Raw genomic sequence first — 18712 nt, forward strand, 5'->3', positions numbered from 1 at the left:
ACTGTTTTGCATTTATATATTACATTACATATCATTTTGTAATATAGCTAGAGGTGTTTGTGTGTTGGGGGTCGGGGTGCAAGTGTGTGTATGGGGTGTACATTAAACAGTGGTATCACACCTGTGTCTTTATTCCTTTTGGTGTTATTAATTTTACAGCCACACTTTTCATTTAAATGTGGAACATCTTCATCTGTCTGTACTGTCCTAAGATGAAAAAAGCTGAAGATGCAATTACAAATTGCCTAACTGACAATTGTTAAACAAGGTAAATGTTTTTGAAGCTGATCCCATTGGGGATCACTTTGCTCTACAGCTCCTCCAGCTGGGAGAGCAGAGCACTGGAGTTATGCCACACCAGGAATGTGAGAGAGGGGCGCTTGATAATACGGCATGAATTACAAAGTTAAAGAAGGGTCTTACTAAAAACTATTTTATCTTGCATAAGGTGAAGTATGAGATCAAGGCAATGGATGGATTTGGAACTTTATAGTCAAAAAGTCTTGATTCATGCTACATTTATTTGAAAAATATTGATCTCTCCCTTATTAGACCGCCACAATAATAGCAATGCAGAACAGGTTTTGGAAAGAGACTTTAAATACCCAAATATACTTGCAAAAACATGTCCTTCTTAAGTTTGAAAGTGTTTCTAAAGTTACTGAAGTGTTAGGGCAATAGTAGTTAATAGTAGTAGTAATAATAGTTTTGGGTTGGTTGAAAAAGCCACTGAATGTACTGTAATTATCTTTTGGAGGACACAGAAAGGTAAAGGAAAATAATGAAAGACTTCATTATTTGACCCATTTAAAATGTTCTTAATAAAAATACAAGGCACAATATCGCACCATGACAAGGCCAGCCTTTATTGGGTTGTTTATTCTGTACACACTACATTTATTGTACGTATGTTTGTCAAGCAAGAGGAAACACCCTGTAGTTGCTCTCCCTAAGGTTGTTTTTTTAAATGTTTCACTCGTTTATTGGTGTTTTTACTGTTTCCGCTGTGAGGGTCTACGCACAGAGAATGTTGTTTGCTGTAGAGATTGTAAAACACCTAGTGACACATTTCTTTTTGTAATGTTGGACAATATAGTTAAAGTTTGCTTGAATTTATTGATTATAACAAATCAAAACTTCACATATGACAGACATCGGCATATTTTCAATATTGTTTTTTAATTAATAACATGATTTTATCATTTGTGTACAGTTCAAACTAATAAAGGTACAATGTTCCTTACAAGTGTATAGGTGGCAAATGAATTTATTATAATGCATGATACTGTATAACATGGCCAGCATGTACACTTTACATTTAAATGATCACAGTATACTTCACTTGAAATAAGACACCAAGACATTTGTTTGAATATATTGCATCTTACCTTGGGAAGATGATGTTAAGCCTAAACCAGCCCTCCTCTAGCTCCCTAAACCAAGATATAAGAAGGCTTTGTGGTTTTGTATCAAACAGTGACTCAGCATTAACCTCAGTTAACCTATGATAAAAGCAGATATCACAAAGAAAGTCCTGTCTACTGTTCTGAATCCGTAGTGGGGTCTTGCAGGGAGTTTTCTGACAGCTCCTCTTGCCTGGATCTCTGCCCTTTTGTCACACTGGGGTCTGAAAATCCTGGAGGATATAAGAGATTGGAAAAGGCATTGGAAAATGTTGTTAAGCTGAACAGGAAACAATATCTGTACCTACAATATTCATCTCCTCATGAGATGTGTTGTTTATTGATATCAGACAATCTACAGATACTACAGATTATTCAATTATGAATTAAATACTTCGTTTTGTTATTGCATTCAATTGTATAGTACTGTATCATGTCTGTATCACCTTTTGTTTCATTTGTATTTTCTTTGGTTTTACACGCTCGAAACAAATTAAATAAACTAAACTAAACTAAGATCACTTTGACATGAGTGTTGATAACAAATCAGATCAGGGCGACTGAGCACATTCATGGAGCTGAGTGGCTTTGTCTCGGCCAAATCAGTCACACAAGGTCTTGTACTTTAGCGGAGGTTGTCCAACTTTTCACAGGTCATCATTTCAAAAGAGAAAAGGAGAACAAAATATGTCTCAGGATTGTTAAATCGTAAGCCCTGTAGTGATAGGTGTGACTTAACAGAGTGCATACACATTCATAACATAAATGATTGAATAAGCAACATACCATTGGAGCCACTCTCCTTCCATTTTAGCTTGTTGTCTTCGGTGTGTCGTGTCCAGGTGGAGCGGAAGCTCACCAGCTCAGCTGTGATGTGAGCGAGACTCCACTGCAGACCCCTGGAGCTCTCCTTCCAAAGATTACTGTTGACAAAATACAGTGCGGTCAATCTCTGTTTAAGTTTTATCCATATTCATCTACCCATACGTTTTCTGGCTGGCCCCAGAAAGAAACTTGAATTTCAAAGAGTGACAGTTGACAATTTTTGCAGTTATAATGGTGGTCTATAGAGTCTTTCCTTTTTGGGCCATACATTGCAATATCACAAATGGGACAAACTAGCAATGGTGTGCAATGAGCAACCAGTATCAATCAATCAATCAATCAATCAACAACTTTATTAATCCCGCAAGGGGCAATTGGTTATGAGCAGCAGCTTATGTCATGTACACAAGCAGGAACATACAAGAAGAAAAACACACAGATACACCCGGGAGCACAGATGTGAATAATTCTAATTTACACTATAAATAGTTCAAAGCATCACAATAATAAATAAATAAATAAATAAATAATCAAGTTAAAAGCCTTTTCAAGAATTTAAAAGTTTGAGTGCAGAAGGGATGAATGATTTAGAAAAGCGATTAGTCCTTTGAGCAGGTAGTACAATTCTTCTCTGTGTGTTACCTGTGTCTGTTGCAGGGGTCTGGTGGGCCTGGGTTCTCTTCTACCAAAGGAATAACAATCTTTTCAGCCATGTCAGTCAGTAGAGAGAATGTGGGATACACGATGAAGTCTATGAAACCTGCAAGACAAAATGTCCATGTATCAACAGGAGAAAAATAAATATCTCTGAGATTTTTTAAATATGATTTAAAATGTAAAATGTAATACCACGGAAAAAGTAATACAGTGTTTTATAACATATTTCACAGCAGTTCCAGTTTGACTTTATCAAACAGAAGTATGGGTGTTGAAAAATGTCTCTTATATATTGTTAGTGAGAAGAAGACTGAGTGAGAGTGAGTGTTTTGTGAGACATACCAATCTGAGACTCGGCTACCAGGGTACTTTTTCGATCACACAGAGGAGAGAAGGGCAGGCCGAGCTCTGCCTCTCTATCACCCTCACAAAGATAGAAAGAGAGAGAGAAGATATCTTAAAGGGCATCCCACACATGAACTGAAAATAACTTGTAAAGGTTATTGGACTCCAACACTCCCCACCTGAGACTTTTAAAGCTACCATGCTTTTGTTTTTAAAAATAATAGAACAAACATTAAAGTGCCTTTTCAGAGTGGTTTCAAAGAGAAAAGGTTGCCCAACACCTCCTCTATTCTATTTTTTCAAGCTGTCAAAAAAGAGGAGAGAGGACTTTACTCTACATAGAAATGTATTGCTGCATTAACTGGAAATCAACTCAAGACTTAAAAATCAGCTTCACAAAACCAGCCACTATATGGCAAAAATCTGTAGGCTGGTATGATAATAATGGCATTTTTAAAGGTGATAAGAACACATTATTGACGATTTTATTCTGTGACTCACAAAACACACCTGGTTTAATGATGGCAACTCATGCTGAGCAGAAAAATCAGGCCAACAGTTGCACACATTTTTCCAAATGCATCCCGAACAATAAACCAAAAGCCTTGGGATAACCAGGGAGATTGCTGCATCATGCTTCATTTGATGTCTATCACAACTCAAAAGTAAAAAAATGTTTTCAAACGATCTCCTCTCAATATTTATTTAGTGAATGTTCTGGAGCAACAATCATTTCACCGAATTGATTATCAGTGGATTTTTTCTCCAGGCTTTAATCTTTAAAGAAAATCTATTGTAGCCTCAACTTCAGGAGGTACCTGTTCAATAAACGTCTAAAAGAGACTTATCTCTCTCCGTCTCTGCTACATACCTCAGGTGCTATTTTTGTTGTATACTGTATAGCTCTGACGTGTTAAACATCTTTGAAGGTTTCCCGCTCTCCCTTTCAGGCTTTGCTGAGGCTTTTACAAAATTGTACAGTTATTATTAGCAGTCCAACATCTTCAATCAAGGTAGCAAAATAACAGATCAAACTCTCCAGAATAGAAAAAGTTGGACAGAGTATGTGAAAGGAAAACCTCTCTGTACAATACCTCAGTAAAAAACACTCACAGCGAACCTTGACTGTACTAACGAAAAACACTTAGGCAACAATAACTCAAAAGCCATCTGTAGCACAAAAGATAGACCTACTAATGTTGGTCTTCAACTTCAACCAGGACGAGAGATTGTGTCGGTTGTATTTTACACAATTGTAAGTTATTTATGTAGTTCAGTCAGACAACTCACGTGTTTCTTAATGTGTTTATTAGAAGCAGCATATAGTTTGAGTTTGGCGTCTAGGCTCGGGCCTCATCACTCCACAGATTTACAAAGAACATTGAGTGATGATTAGATAACTATCCCCCGAGCCAGGTGGAAGCTGGGATGGAAGCTGGGGTGGTGGGGCAGGCGAGCAGCAGCAACATGAAACTGAACGTAGCAATAGCAAGTGAACGCAGCAGTGACAGCAGCAGCATCAAATCAAGTTTTATTTATATAGCACATTTATAAACGATGTTTGGTCGAGCCAAAGTGCTGTACATATAATAAAAATAGCCTACAGTAGAGACAGCACAGATTGTTCAGAATATCAGTATGAGAAAAAACGACAGCGACAGCATAGCGAGGCAGAGGCAGGAAGTCCTGGCAGCTTAAATAGAGCGGCATGTTTAGGAGAATGTGTTTGGTTGGTTGTAAGAGGAACGAAGTGCGTCACGTGTTAATGTATCATTGGTGCTCGAGTTGAGTTCATTTCTGCTTCACTACATTTTACAGCAAAAAAAATTACTTTTCACTTATACATTTAAGAGCTATAGTGTGGTTCATTTTCAAATAAAAATCGTACAAAACATGTATTACGTTTTTAAAATATGACCAATTCTAAGAGATTAAAGGTAGGATTACAGTGGCTCCATCTTGATGAACAAACAACATAGAAGTAGGCCTACCGCTTTCGCAGTTCATTAGTACACATACTGATCCAATACTGAAACAATAAACTGACAGTGGCCACTCTGCAGAATAACTATTATAACATTACATGTTAAATACAATTTTTTTGCTGATATTTGGGTACTTTCACTTTGAAGTTCGAAAGCATGACCTCTACTTGTAATAGAGCATTTTTATACTGCAGTATTTCTACTTTTACTTAAGTACAGTAAGTGTTCGATTATTTTTCCACTGAATCTAATCATTGATAATACTTGCACGAGAAAGTGTCACAGCATCAGTTCAGGTCTGTTGGCGCTCCTACCTGCCTGAAGAACTCCTCCATCAGGGATTTGGTCCAGCGAGAGTGCAGCACCCAGGGCTTGGATGGATGGCTGATGTCGGCCGTGTGCAGCAGCAGAGAAAGTGCTTTGGGCTTGTCAATCCTGTCGGAGGAAATGATGCACTTCTTGTTTTAGTTTTCTCAGACATGTCGTTAAAAGGAAAAAGAAGAAGACTTGACACTTGCTGGGAGGAAATCAATGTGCCACTTGGTGAAGGTTGTTTGAATCATCTGAACATGTTATTTCATGTGACCTCTTAAATGTGCACCACAGCACAACCCATTAGCGTTACCGTTCTTGTTGCTGAAGACAGGATTTCATCCCTTTGACTTGGAGCAGGTGGGAGGACATGTCCGTGGACAACACCATCTCAATGACAAGTGATCGCAGCTCCCTTAACAGCAACACACACAAAGACACACAGTTTAGCAGTTGATCTATTATAGGATGTAAATGTACAGAGGGTAACCTTTTTAGATTTCGTGAGGAATTGTACTGTTCCCATGGTAACGCTGACTGATAGAAAAAGCCTCACTTCAGCGGGATGCTGGTGTTTATCTTGAGGGATCCCTGCAAAGCGATGCCATTACATTAACAGTCACATATTGTATCTGAGATTAAACATCCGTCTCAATGAGTATGCAAAAACTGTTTAATACGTTTATATTTTCTGACAAACTGAATTTTAAGGGCAGAAATAGAATGTTTACATAAAAAGAAAACATGGGGAGAAAGCAAGCTGATACCAATATCGATCCATCAAAATTGATTTTCTTATTATTATTGATTGTTAACATGCATTACGTATGTAGTAAAGTAAATTATAAAACACAATGATGTAAGCTCACTGCAACCATGGAGTAAATATTACATTTGCCAGGAACTTTCAGCTGCTGTGAATATTAACACGATACAGCAAATCCTATTTAAATTACATTTGTTGATAATAAGAAACATTTAAATAAATCATATACAGTATATTATAGACTTTTTAAAATAATTTGATCACTATTTTTTTTCAAATAGCTTCCATCTTACTCGCTGCAGAAAGTGTTGTGATTTGCTTCCTTGTTGTTATTGTGGGAACCTCGGGAGGTTGTTGGCCCACATCTCTCATCTCTTTCTTTTTCAGTGAGTGAGTTGTCAGATTGCTCTTTGACAAAAAGCATGGTTGGTTACATTCAGTTATGTAGTTATATACATTGGGTTCTCAAAGAAAACTCGACATGCCATTTGTTCAAAATGCATGCTGGTCTATTGGGTTCATTTAAACCGCCTTTTCTAAGATGGGTTTCTCGCTGTTTTTATCATTGAGGATCATTTAGATATTTACTGTTTTAGATGGCCTAAAAGATCCCATGGCTATCAAACTTCATAGTCCTATTGTTAAAGAACTTAGTTTAACCACTCATCAACACGAACAATATAAACAAATGACAGGTCATTGTGTAAAGCATGATTAGAATATATAAAATGAAAGGGTTCGGTTCTTTAATTAGATCTTTCATTTGCATAGTGATGCCTATAATCAACCCTGAATGCAGCAATTCTCAAGAAAGTATTTGGTTAACAGTAATTGAAGCATATAGTTTAGATAAAACACTGAAGTTGTGCTTGCATTAGATTGGCACCCGCTGTTAAATTAATGCTTCACAATCAGTGGCTTATTCACTCTTGTGACACAAGCTCAAGCTGTGTCACATCTAATTGTATTAATACGGCCAATTTAATCTTCTTTCTCCTACTCCACACATCCCCGACTTCCTCCTGTGAAACTTCCTCTGATAGATTTTGGTTAAAAGTATTTTTCTTTATGTAAGATTTTCTTCAAAGAGTAAGTACGGGGGTTAAGTCTGACCGACATCCTGCTTTCTTTAGCCATTTAAAACCTATTTTTTCCAGATCAGCTAACTTTTTTTAATAAATGGTATGTCCCTGAACATGAGCGTTTCTAAATGGAACAAAAATGAGTTGTACAATTTGAGATAGTAAAAATAGTGTCCTCTTACATCCATTCCTCTCTTGTCAAATTAGTGAAGATGTTCATTCGGTCGTCCTGCAGCAGGCGAAACGCTGCACTCAGATGATGGCTTTCCTGTACCGACCGATCATTGTACATCAATGCAAAGTCTGACCTGGTGGATAGAGAACGAGCAAGAGACGAGGTGAAGAGAGAAGAAGAAGAGAGTTTACAGAGTGACAGTTGTACAATTCTCCAGTGGTGAAGGGAGATGGAGTTGAGAATTAGATAAAAAGAGTCCTGAGGGGATATTTCCAGACTGTGTAATGATGCTTTTAGAGAGCTGAAGAGGGAGTAGGATTTCATATAAATAACTCAGTATAGCAAGTTAATTAACTTATTTTCTCAATCAGGCATTCTGTGTCCACTAGTTTAATGGACTGTATTAGCCTTCTAAAATGGAAAACAAAGTACATCGTGAAAAGTTTTCCAATTAGTGATTATTTGAGTAAACTGAACATAAAATTCAACAGATGTAAAAATGTCTTTACAGAACACATTTAGTTTTGTGTTGAAATGGGCTTTTGGGGACTTTTAAAAGATTGGGGAGAGAGAGGCCATGATCATTTTGAATTTGTCATGGTTGCAATTGTTTTTAATGACAACAATAATTTACTGTTGGAGAAAAATCCGTCAAGTAAAACGTTATTTTACAGATCTGTAATTTCCTGGATGCTTTTAATTTGAAAATGAATTGAACATATTTACCAAACAATGTTACCGTGGGGACATTGTGAACAAACAAGTTCCTAAATACATATATTTTGTATTATAGGATGTGCGGTAGTTTCTATGATGTTTTTCAATTGCGTAAATGTGTGTATGCTGTGGCAATGTGGCATTGGTTAGATGTTAGCATCTTGTCGATCCTGTAAGGAAAGATTCATGCATAGTAAACATCTAGACTGCTACGAAGAAAACATTTTCTAATAGTTGATTAACTTTTAGTTTGTAGCATAAAAACCTTTACACTAACCCCCAGATGTTATCCTAAATCTTTTTAAATGTATTTATAAAAATAAGAATATATATATATTATTTGTTATGGGAAACTTATATTATTATTAGTTTTATTTTCTGCAAAATTGCATTCTTGCGCACAGTCAACAGGTCAAGCGACCTCCTGTGCATTGACTTAATGTGTCATCATAATAATAAGGTAATAAGAAATGTATCAATTTATTAATATCCTATTATCTTTTGATCACAACTAAGAAACATGTTAAGTTATGGTTGAAGATTAATATGAATTTAGAGCCACTCATCAGCTCCTTTTAAGGATTTTATTAAGATGTGCTCATGAAATAAACTCTTAAAGTAACAAACTTACATAAAAACAAGTAAAGGATTTTTTACTTTTGTACAAAGAAACTTCAAATTAAATCCAGTCTAGGTCTGCAGAATTATTCTATTCACAGCCTTACTCAGAGATTCAAAGCTTTCGAGGAGCACAATGCTGCACAAAATGAGACTGCTGATTAGGTCACATTTTCTTTAGAAATATCAGTGTTTGGAGCAGACTGTTGAGGTGGATAGTAATCCATTGCATGCCTCTGCAGAAGTGGACCTCGTTTCCAATTTAAAATCTGATTGTATCACGTTGCAGCATGCACTTCTTGATTCCAAACTGCTATTGAACAGTAAGAAAACCAAAGCAATGCTTTTTGCTCCCAAGTCAGCATCCTCTTGCCTCTCCATTGACACCCTTGATGGCGTCTCTGTTGAGTTTGTCGATACCTACAAATATCTGGGCTTTTGGTTGGACAGTAATCTGAACTTTAAACACCATATTGAAGTTCTAACAAAGAAAATGAAATTCACTCTTGGCCTCCTTTTCAGACTTACATTTAGTTTTTCAACTTCATCCCATAAAAGGTTTGTCTCTGGCTTATTCCTGTCCCAGCTGGACTACGGTGATACCATTTATAGATTTGCCATCCCACTGTTTTGGCCAAACTTGACCCACTCTACCATGCTGCACTGCGTTATGAAACTAGGACTCATCATTGCAAACTGTATAGCCTAACTGGATGGTCCTCACTTACTATGTGTTGGATGCAGCATTGGTTTTTATTAATGTATAAAGCCATTTTAGGTAAGCTTCCACTGTATACAGTATATGTGCCAGATTTGCTCCAGTTTGTGACTCTCACAACCTCAGATCCAGTGCCTGGATACGGTTCCAGGTTCCTGCTGTGCGGACTGAGGCTGGGAAAAGGAGTCTTTTTTATTATGGTCCTTGGTCTTGGAATGACCTTCAATCACGCCTCAAACTGAGGGCACTTGTCTCAATAGCATGTTTTAAATTGAAGTTGTCTGAAGTCCTTCCCACCAGCTGCTCTTGCAGTAATAAGTAGTGTACCTTTCTTACTGTCTAGTGTGCACAATGTAGTGACTGCTTTTTCATTCGTTATGTTCTCTGTATTTTATATGTTTGTGTTATGTGTAACCTTGCTGCCTTCTTGGCCAGATCAGCATTGAAAATGAGATTTTATCTCAATGCTTTTATCTGGTTAAATAAAGGTTAAATACAAAAAATGAAATAAAATAAAAACTAAAGACATTTAAAACCAACACAAATTAAAAATGACCAGAGTTAGTTAGTAAGAGCCAGTATTTCCAGGCTACATAGGTGCATGTTTGACACTGAGAAGATTTGTTTTGGGCGGAGTACAACCTTCAGGTTTAGACTGTGTAACCATGACAAGTTGTATTATTGTGGATGCTTATTATTCCCAAAATAAAGTATGATGATGATGATGATGATGATGATGATGATGTGTGCCAAGAGACTGCGTTCTTTAGCTGTCCTGTGTGAAAAAATGACATCTAAAAATACTGTGTTCCCTGCATGAAACAGTGTTTGCTTTAGAGCTCTCTCTCTCCCTCTCATACCCTTTTTCTAAAATTGCATCTCAAAAACACTAACATACTATTCCTACATTTCCTAATAATTTACAAAAGTCACAACAGGATGCGGGGTATATACAGCAGTTTTTTTTTTTAGATAAGGGTTGATAAAGAAGTTTAAAAAAAAGAGCTTACTTTGTGTGGATGTGGAAGTTGTTTGTGGTTCCCGTGTGTTCGTAGTCGTGAATGGCTGCAGCAAACAGTGACGCCATCACCTCAAGCTCTGTCAGCCAGTGCTTTATAGATGCAAGAGCAGAAAAAGAAAATCAATATCAAATGTGTAACAGGGTGCATATACTGTACTGTGGAAGAGACACAGTGTGTACAGTGTACAGTTGTATAGTAAACAAATCCTAACAAAACACCCAAACCAACAATGAATTGATCCTAGGGGTGGTTTTGAATCAAATCGTTAAAGTTAACAGGATATATTTTCTTCATGTAAATAAACATGATAACTATGAATTAAAGAGAAGTTTTATAGGACAGGGGTTGAATATGCATGCATTATAACAGAGAGTATTTCGCAAAAAGAATCACAACTCTAAAGCTGACCATAGTAGCCTACTATCTTTAAATATGTGCGTAATGACACACAGTCTTTCCTGGAAGATATTCATAGCTCCTGCGGTTGTTCACACCAAGTGAAACTAACAGGGGGCCGGACTGGCAGTTTAACAAATGGTTGGTTGTTGGTATTTTTATGGGATTTTAAGGAGAATATACGAAAACACTATCCTTGGAAATACAATTCAGCACCAAAAATAAGTGGATAAAAGTAAGCCAAATGTACCACGAGTCCAGAGCGCAGCAGCAGGCAGTGCAGCGTCTGCGTGACGTCAGCAGCATGAACGTGGCTGTGGTACGGGTTGTTGTGTTTGCAATATCCTCTCTCCAGTGCAGACAGGAACTCTGTGAGGCACGAGATTGGTATCTGCAAAGTGCATGACACAATTAGTTGTTCAAAGTCGTGTTTGAAAATTCAAGGTTCAGAAAGTTAGTGTCAACAATAACAGCCTGAATTGTGTCATAAGGTTGTGCGTGAGATTGACATGGCTAGCATGTGATTTGCACATCATTTGGCAACCTTTTGTTCCAAATTGATAATAAAACCCATATGCCTGATTATATCTGCAATTACAACACACTTTTTCCAAACAGCTGAGGTTACAAGGGCAAAAGTGTCATATAACTGTAATATTTTCCCTCCAAAGTACCGACATTGTTCTCTTTGTCCCATAACATAATTTCAGTCAGACAACTCACGTGTTTCTTTAACATGTTTATTAGAAGCAGCATATAGTTGAGTTTGGCGTCTAGGCTCGGGCCTCATCACTCCACAGATATAGCACGATGAGTAATGATTAAATTACTAACCCCCCGAGCCTACAGGTGGAAGCTGGGGTGGTGGTGGGGCAGGCAAGTAGCAGCGACGTGGAAGTAGCTGCAGCAATAGCAGCAGGAAGCAATGCATAGAGAGAGATCTGGCAGGTTAAATAGAGCGGCTTATTAAGGAGACTCTGTTTGGTTGGTTGTAGAGTTGCAAGGGGCATTATGTATGAATGCAGCATAAGTGCTCGAGTTGACTGCCTGAACTAGCTCGCAGGCTTCGCAACATGTATGGGAAGTGCACTTTTTAAGCTATGTAATGAAATCCAAAGTCAAACACCTTAAACCGGCTGTTGAGACCATATCTGGTGATCAGCTCAAAGAACAGAGTCTGCAGAGGGTGATCAGAACTGGCCGAGTTCAGAGCAAACACGTCAAAGTTCCAGCGGTCAACATCCTGAAAAAAAGGAGGAGAAAGTGACTGCGTTATTGATGCATACTTCTGGTGTGTACTGTATACGGTCCTTTTTGTGATGTCCGATTTATTGCACAAACACACGAGGCACAGAGAGATTTATTTGTGGAGGCTTACCCTGAGGCAGTTTACCACCGCGGCAGGTTGGTCTGGCATGGCTGCTGTGTAGGCCCTCTTGAACATCCTGAAATAATGCAATGTTTATGTTGAGTTCAGTTAAAGTTCAGATGTTGACATTGTGCAGCGAACTCGTCTTAGGAGCTGTTTATATAAATCCTCCAAAGTCCCTGTCCCCTTTGGAAGGATGTTTTAAAGAGAAAAGGGGCCTAATGTTTCACAATCCAGTGCAGCTGTCTGTGGTTTCTGTGGCTGTGATACTAGTAACAACGTTATGATCTTATATTAGAGTTATAGTACAGACGTGAAGATTAGTCATTTACAGTAGGAGTTTTATAGTATGAGATTATTGTTTCCCTATTTTAGTGTAATTAGGTCTCGTAATTAAAAACACATCGTTTCATTCCTAGCACTGTTACTTTTCCGCTGTAGCTGCTTTTTTACAGACAAGTATTCTTATAAATAGTACTGGCCTCGTCTAAAAAAGATCATAACCACATAGTGCTGAAAAGGAGATCACACCAACATATGTGTTATTTATTTTACCTCTCCACAAATATCCCAGCCTGCACTGCGTGTACAATACTGCGAAACTTGGGCTTCTCATCCGAGCGTCGTACAGGCCGCCGAACCCTCTGGGTAAAAGTAGACGCTAGCCAATCAGTGACCTCTGTAGGCACGCCGTCTGACTGTAACTGCTGGAGGTCATCCTCGGACTCCAGACACTGCCTGTGAGAGACAACACACAAACAAACAAACACACAAATACTAATTGTTAGACAGATGTTATAGCAGCGGAGTAATAGTAAAAAACTGAACTAAAGCACTGCAGGTGTCCAAAATCCCATATTTAATGCTATTCTATTTAAGAACCTTTTGGGCCTTTACCCCACAAGTTCAAAGTAACTATAGAGCTAAAACAGTTTGTATGTCAATTTACTCATCAGAAAATGTCAACATCATATTTTTCATCTATATCCTACCTTGATCCATCGTGGTAAACTGACTCCAGTAACGAAGCTGTGAGATCCAGATTTTTTTTTATTTCTTCAAAGTCGACATCTTTTTCCTCTAGCTGCTTCAAAATGCTCCTCAGTCTGTAAAAACAAACAATACAATAAAATAGCTGATGCCCTTTTTGAAATTAATCGAACTGCTGTTTCTTACTCTTCAAAACAGCAACTTTGTTGTGAAAATACAAGAGGTTACAGCAGTTTGGCATCAAAGTCTTCACTATAATTCAAACAGGGTAAAGAAAAAAGATCTTGAGTGGGTGAAGCAAGGTATGAGCAGGACTTCAAAAAGGTTGAGACATCCTGCTGAAAGCAAAGAGTTAATTTGGAAGTGATTTAAATGCCAAGCTGTCCAAAGAAAGCCAGTGGCAAGGGGGCATCATTAGTGCCACATTTTCCATGAGAGGAACATTTCCCATGGTTGAGGTCTTATGTAACCTTAATTTTGTCAAAGTGGGCTCCAAGAAAAAGTATGTTTTTGAAGTCTTGGCTGCAATCTGATCTTGTCTGAAAAAATGTTGCTCAATTTTAAACTTTAAAATCAAATTACGATAAAAAAAACAGTTGGAACAGAATAAATCTCCTGCAGCGTAATAAAAAGCAAATGCTTGGAGCACATGTCACCACAGTGAAACCCACCTGCAGCGTGTTAATGTAACCTCATTATGTTAATACATCTAAAAGCTTTCATAGCATCATACAGCTCTGATGAAGAATCTCATCCTCAGTTTATAGTGGAACCTTTCTGTTTTGATTGGGCTTTCTTTTTCCGCAGCCATTTAGAAAAAGACATTCATTTTATCTGATAACACATTAGTGCCACAGATCCTTTCAATATAAAAACATTTTGGTTTGTGTACGCTGCCGTGATCAGAGGGATTGTGTTCAAACTGCGCCAGGCCATGCTCCTGAGCCACAGCTTTTCAAGTCTTTATCACGCTGGCAAGGGCTTTCAAAAGCTGTTGAGTCATAAAAATAGCATGCATCTAAATGCCACCACTCACTTTCAATCTTAAGTAATCTTTTATGATAACACAGTCTTTCTTGTTTCGGAGCCTCTGAAAGGACGTGTACAGGAAATTACCCGTCAAGTGCACTCGTGAAACTTTGTTTATAGAGAGAAATGACAAATCCTCCTTTGGCTCAGACTTTGTTGAATCTAGACACTGCATAGTGTCATCCTTACTCGGAGCACTTACTATGTGTTGAAGAGTTTGAATGGTATCAGCTTTGTCAGCACAACAAGTGTTCTGTGTTAGAGTTAATTGTATTGAGAAACAAAGAAGTAAACACAAATTAAACCCTTATCTTGTTAGATCTAATCACCATCAAAATGCTATGATCTTTCATGGTACATTTTGAATGTGAAATGTGTGATTCTACTGCAAAAAATGACCCAAAATAATCAACGACTTTTCCGTTCTATACCCTGCAGACACTAATACTGCAATGTGTTAACCAAAACAAAACCACATGACCCATCACCTCTGCAGCACATTTCCTCCCACAGAAAAAGCACAAGTAAGATGAGTGTTCACACAAGCGCTGGCAGTGACAAGTGCTCTCATTCTGCTAAGTATAGCAAGGAAGAAAATCTTGTGAATGTATCAAATATGTAAAATCTCCTAAAAATTAAAAACAGGATACTTTGCAAGGTATGGATAAACTTCTCATTTAGTGACCTGCAACTGTGTCAACAAATCCACCCAGAGCCGCTGCATTATCTCTCATCAATGTGCTGTACAGGGTTTATTTTTTACTCGCATATTTCTATTGCTGCAAAACAAGAAAGCTCCTACATAACAGAATGTGATCAAGACAGCCTTAGTGCACCCAACAGTGATCAATCATTTTAAATGTAAGATGTAGCATATTCTGTAAAGTCCTTCAACATTAATAAGGTAGTCACAAAAAAGGCTGAACATAGATAGCTATGATATCATCTGTACATATAATTACCCCCTGTCTTACCTAGAGATGGGGATCTGCAGTCGTTTCTTACGAATTCGCACCAGTTCAGACATTCCACACTCACGCAGTGCCCTAATGGACCCCAGAGCTCAATAAAATAACAATAAAAGGATGAAAAAACTAAAATAATTCTGAAGAGTTGGAGGCAGAAAAGTTCTCTTAACCACCAGTGCAAACTTTGTGTGTCCTGAGACAGACTTCTGTTTCAACAGCTCTCCCACCCACTTCTGGGGGGACCTACTCCACTTCACTCTGATTGGCTGGGTAGTCCCAAACTGTGTCAGTGTGTGTGTGTATGTGTGTGTGTGTGTGTGTGTGTGTGTGTGTGTGTGTGTGTGTGTGTGTGTGTGTGTGTGTGTGTGTGTGTGTGTGTGTGTGTGTGTGTGTGTGTGTGTGTGTGTGTGTGTATTTAGGGGGGGGGGTTGTCAGAAAGTGAGTGTTTGTGTACATGTGTACACTCGTTGTGTGAAGTGTGAGTGAGTTGACATCACTCATGATGAAGTGTTGACTGCAAGGCTTTCAGGCCGCGTGTACTCAAATCCCCAATGAGAATTTTCCACCGCAGCCGCAAATTAGGGAACTACACAGAGTCTTTCACTGTAACCCACCAGAGTCCCTCGAACCAAAATACATAAACAAAGCTTGTCCTCGAGAGCCACCCACAACAGCCCGATGGGTGCTGTTCTTAAAACTGCATTGCAGAAAAAAGCACTTTAAATACATTTTCTTTGACTGCTTTGACAGGTTGCTCTTCTATTTCACTCATCTGCTTTGGCTCAAACAGATTCACAGAATTTGTAACGAAAAAATTAAATTAATTTGGTGTTTGAAGCGTCCTTTTTTACAAGAAACAAAACTGTAAGTGACAGAGCCAGTGTCAATGAAAAGTACAAAGATCATGTTCAAAATAGTTTTAATTTATTTGATCAATAAATTCCATCTAGGTGTTTTCTGAGTCACCAAAAAAAGGAAAGTACAGAAACTTACAAGGTCAGATGAGACAGTGAAAGGCTTCCATCCACACGTTTTTAGATCTAAGTCCTAAATTCATTACTAGTCTTTATTTATAGAGAAGCCTATTGTGAGAGCTGTGCTACAACGTGGCCTGCATGGGAAACCCCCTCTGCCTGCTGTCCACTCCCTCCCTGCTCGTCCTGCTTTGGCTGCTGGGTCAGACTGGCTCTCATGCTCCCATGCTCTTTGACTTATTGCAAATTTGAAGAGAAGTAGCATAACGACATATGATTCTCGATCTACTGTGCCACTTCAAGCTGTTTTGGTTTCAACCAAAGCAATGAGGAGAAAGAAAACAAGATGCAGAAATGTCCGAAAATGACTTACTCTCAATCATAATGTCATATGAGTTAAGATGTACATTAAAGACAATAAAAGATCAATTCATCTAGTGTCATTTTCCAATCCTCAAATGAATTTCCCTTTAAGTGGTTGCATCCTCTCGCTTTACACTTTTCGTTTTTGTTTCCATCCTCTCAGTCTGCCTCTGATGATGACGAGCCCTCTGATCTCTCTCTGTCCACTCTGACACCAGCCAATTATTACTCACTATATGCCCCACACATCAGAGAGAGACATCTGACTCTGTGGCACCATTCATCACAGAAATGAGACGTTTGTCTGCATGGGAACTAGATTACAGTTACAGAGAGTGAGGGTGCCGAGGGGCACATAGCGCGGTCATTCTTTGTTTTTACAACAGTGGAATCAAAAACATTTTTCCCAAGTTTTTTGACTGAAAAGGGTGATCAGAGGCCGACAAATGGCTTTTTCTAAATGTTTTGGTCTCTGATATGGCTAACCAAAAAAGCATAATTACATCAACTTCTATGGTTTTCAGTTTAGGATGAATCTTAATGAATTTGAGGATCCACTGACTTTCCCTTTACCGCCACCTTGAAGTACTGTAGACAATTTCGTTTTTTTAATGAAAACGTTGATCTAACGTTGAAGTATCATGATGAATTGTTATTACAGTAAGCAATCTCATACTTCCTATAAGCACACCATCAGGCCAATTTGTTGATTTATGACCAAACTCAAATAATGTTATTCTAATCAGCCTCAGCTGTACTTTTCCTTTTGTGCTTGTAAACAAAAGGTAGCATTCTGAAATACTAAACTGATTTGGGAACGTCATAATATTTTTTTGAAGAATATCAGCATGTTAACATCATCATAGCATGGTTTGATGCCAGCATTATAATGTAGCTTCTGGCAGCATACATCCTCCCAAAGCTGGATGGAGACTCTTGGAAGAACCGCAGAATATAAAACTCCATTCAACTGCATTTAAATGAGAAGTCATTATGTGGGTTAACTGAACCTTTAAGGTTCAAGTAATATAATTGAAATATTTTTGCAACACTGCCTTGATTAAATCATATACTTTTAACAAATCTAAACAATGACCCCAGAATAAAGTTAGAAAATCTGTCTCTGTAATTCTGGAGAACAAACTCTTTAAGAACCGAATATAAAAATACAGAATCCTAAGTACTATATCCAGGGGGGCATACAAAGTGTATTGCCAAAAAATACAGTGACACCTCACTGCAAGTACACCTTTTCTGTACATCCAATCTAACTCTGTGTCTTTATAGTCCACAACAAACTGAGGATGTTACTGAAAACTGAAGAGTAAGAGAAAGAAACCATTAAAGGCAGTCTTACCGTTCCACTGTGGTCCTGCATGTCACAGCACACAGGTGTCTATCAGCTGCTCTGTGTATCTTGCAAGTTGGTGTCATGACCCGTGGATTTGAACGCTGCTGAAGACCATGTGTGTGATTGGAAGTGTTAGACACAGAATGAGCTTTGTGCCTCTGTTTGTTCCTGTAAATCCAGCATGTGTCGTCGCTCCGAATGCGTGTATATAGTGCTGTAGTTTATGTTAATGTACGCTGCTCTGTGTTTACAGTGGCAGATACATCTAGTCCTTTCCTCTGTGTGTTTATATTGGATTTTGTAGTGTGTGTGTGTGCGTGCGTGCGTGCGTGCGTGCGTGCGTGTGTGTGTGTGTGTAATCCTCAGTGTCAGCAGGAGAGCCTCTGTGTCACCAACACAATCAGCAGAGAGTCTTTATATCAGGACCCGAGTTTCCACCATTAACTGTCCTCAGGGTCCTGGGACAGGATTCACTGTTTATTTAAATGTAACACATTACAGTATATCACGACCACAATTACTAAAATAAAAATGTATACTTTTAGATGACAATTTTTTTTTTTTTAAATATCATAAATTAAACACTTTACTTTAAAGGTGGGGTAGGTAATTTGCGCCAGAATTTGAAAATACACAGCCGGAACAAA

The 18712-nt window shown here is 38.2% G+C and overlaps 1 protein-coding gene across 2 annotated transcripts; it reads right to left on the reverse strand.

Annotated features, from left to right (window-relative positions):
• Nucleotides 1–1160: 1160 nt before the first annotated feature.
• Nucleotides 1161–18298, reverse strand: LOC117534260 (calcium/calmodulin-dependent 3',5'-cyclic nucleotide phosphodiesterase 1B-like). 2 transcript variants are annotated; one of them, XM_034198457.1, is made up of 14 exons: nucleotides 18072–18298; nucleotides 13383–13496; nucleotides 12946–13128; nucleotides 12400–12466; nucleotides 12148–12264; nucleotides 11272–11412; nucleotides 10614–10714; nucleotides 7558–7683; nucleotides 5841–5942; nucleotides 5530–5650; nucleotides 3228–3309; nucleotides 2871–2988; nucleotides 2190–2326; nucleotides 1161–1636 (listed from the first exon to the last, which is right to left on the reverse strand). In XM_034198457.1, the coding sequence occupies exons 1-14, from the start codon at nucleotides 18146–18148 to the stop codon at nucleotides 1539–1541; spliced, it is 1584 nt and encodes a 527-aa protein (XP_034054348.1). In that variant the 5' UTR covers nucleotides 18149–18298; the 3' UTR covers nucleotides 1161–1538. The 2 variants fall into 2 exon arrangements, with proteins under 2 accessions (XP_034054348.1, XP_034054349.1); XM_034198458.1 differs by lacking the exon at nucleotides 18072–18298 and adding an exon at nucleotides 15384–15598.
• Nucleotides 18299–18712: the final 414 nt, after the last annotated feature.

Source organism: Gymnodraco acuticeps, unplaced genomic scaffold, assembly GCF_902827175.1.
Source record: "Gymnodraco acuticeps unplaced genomic scaffold, fGymAcu1.1, whole genome shotgun sequence".
In the NCBI taxonomy this organism is placed as follows: domain Eukaryota; kingdom Metazoa; phylum Chordata; class Actinopteri; order Perciformes; family Bathydraconidae; genus Gymnodraco; species Gymnodraco acuticeps.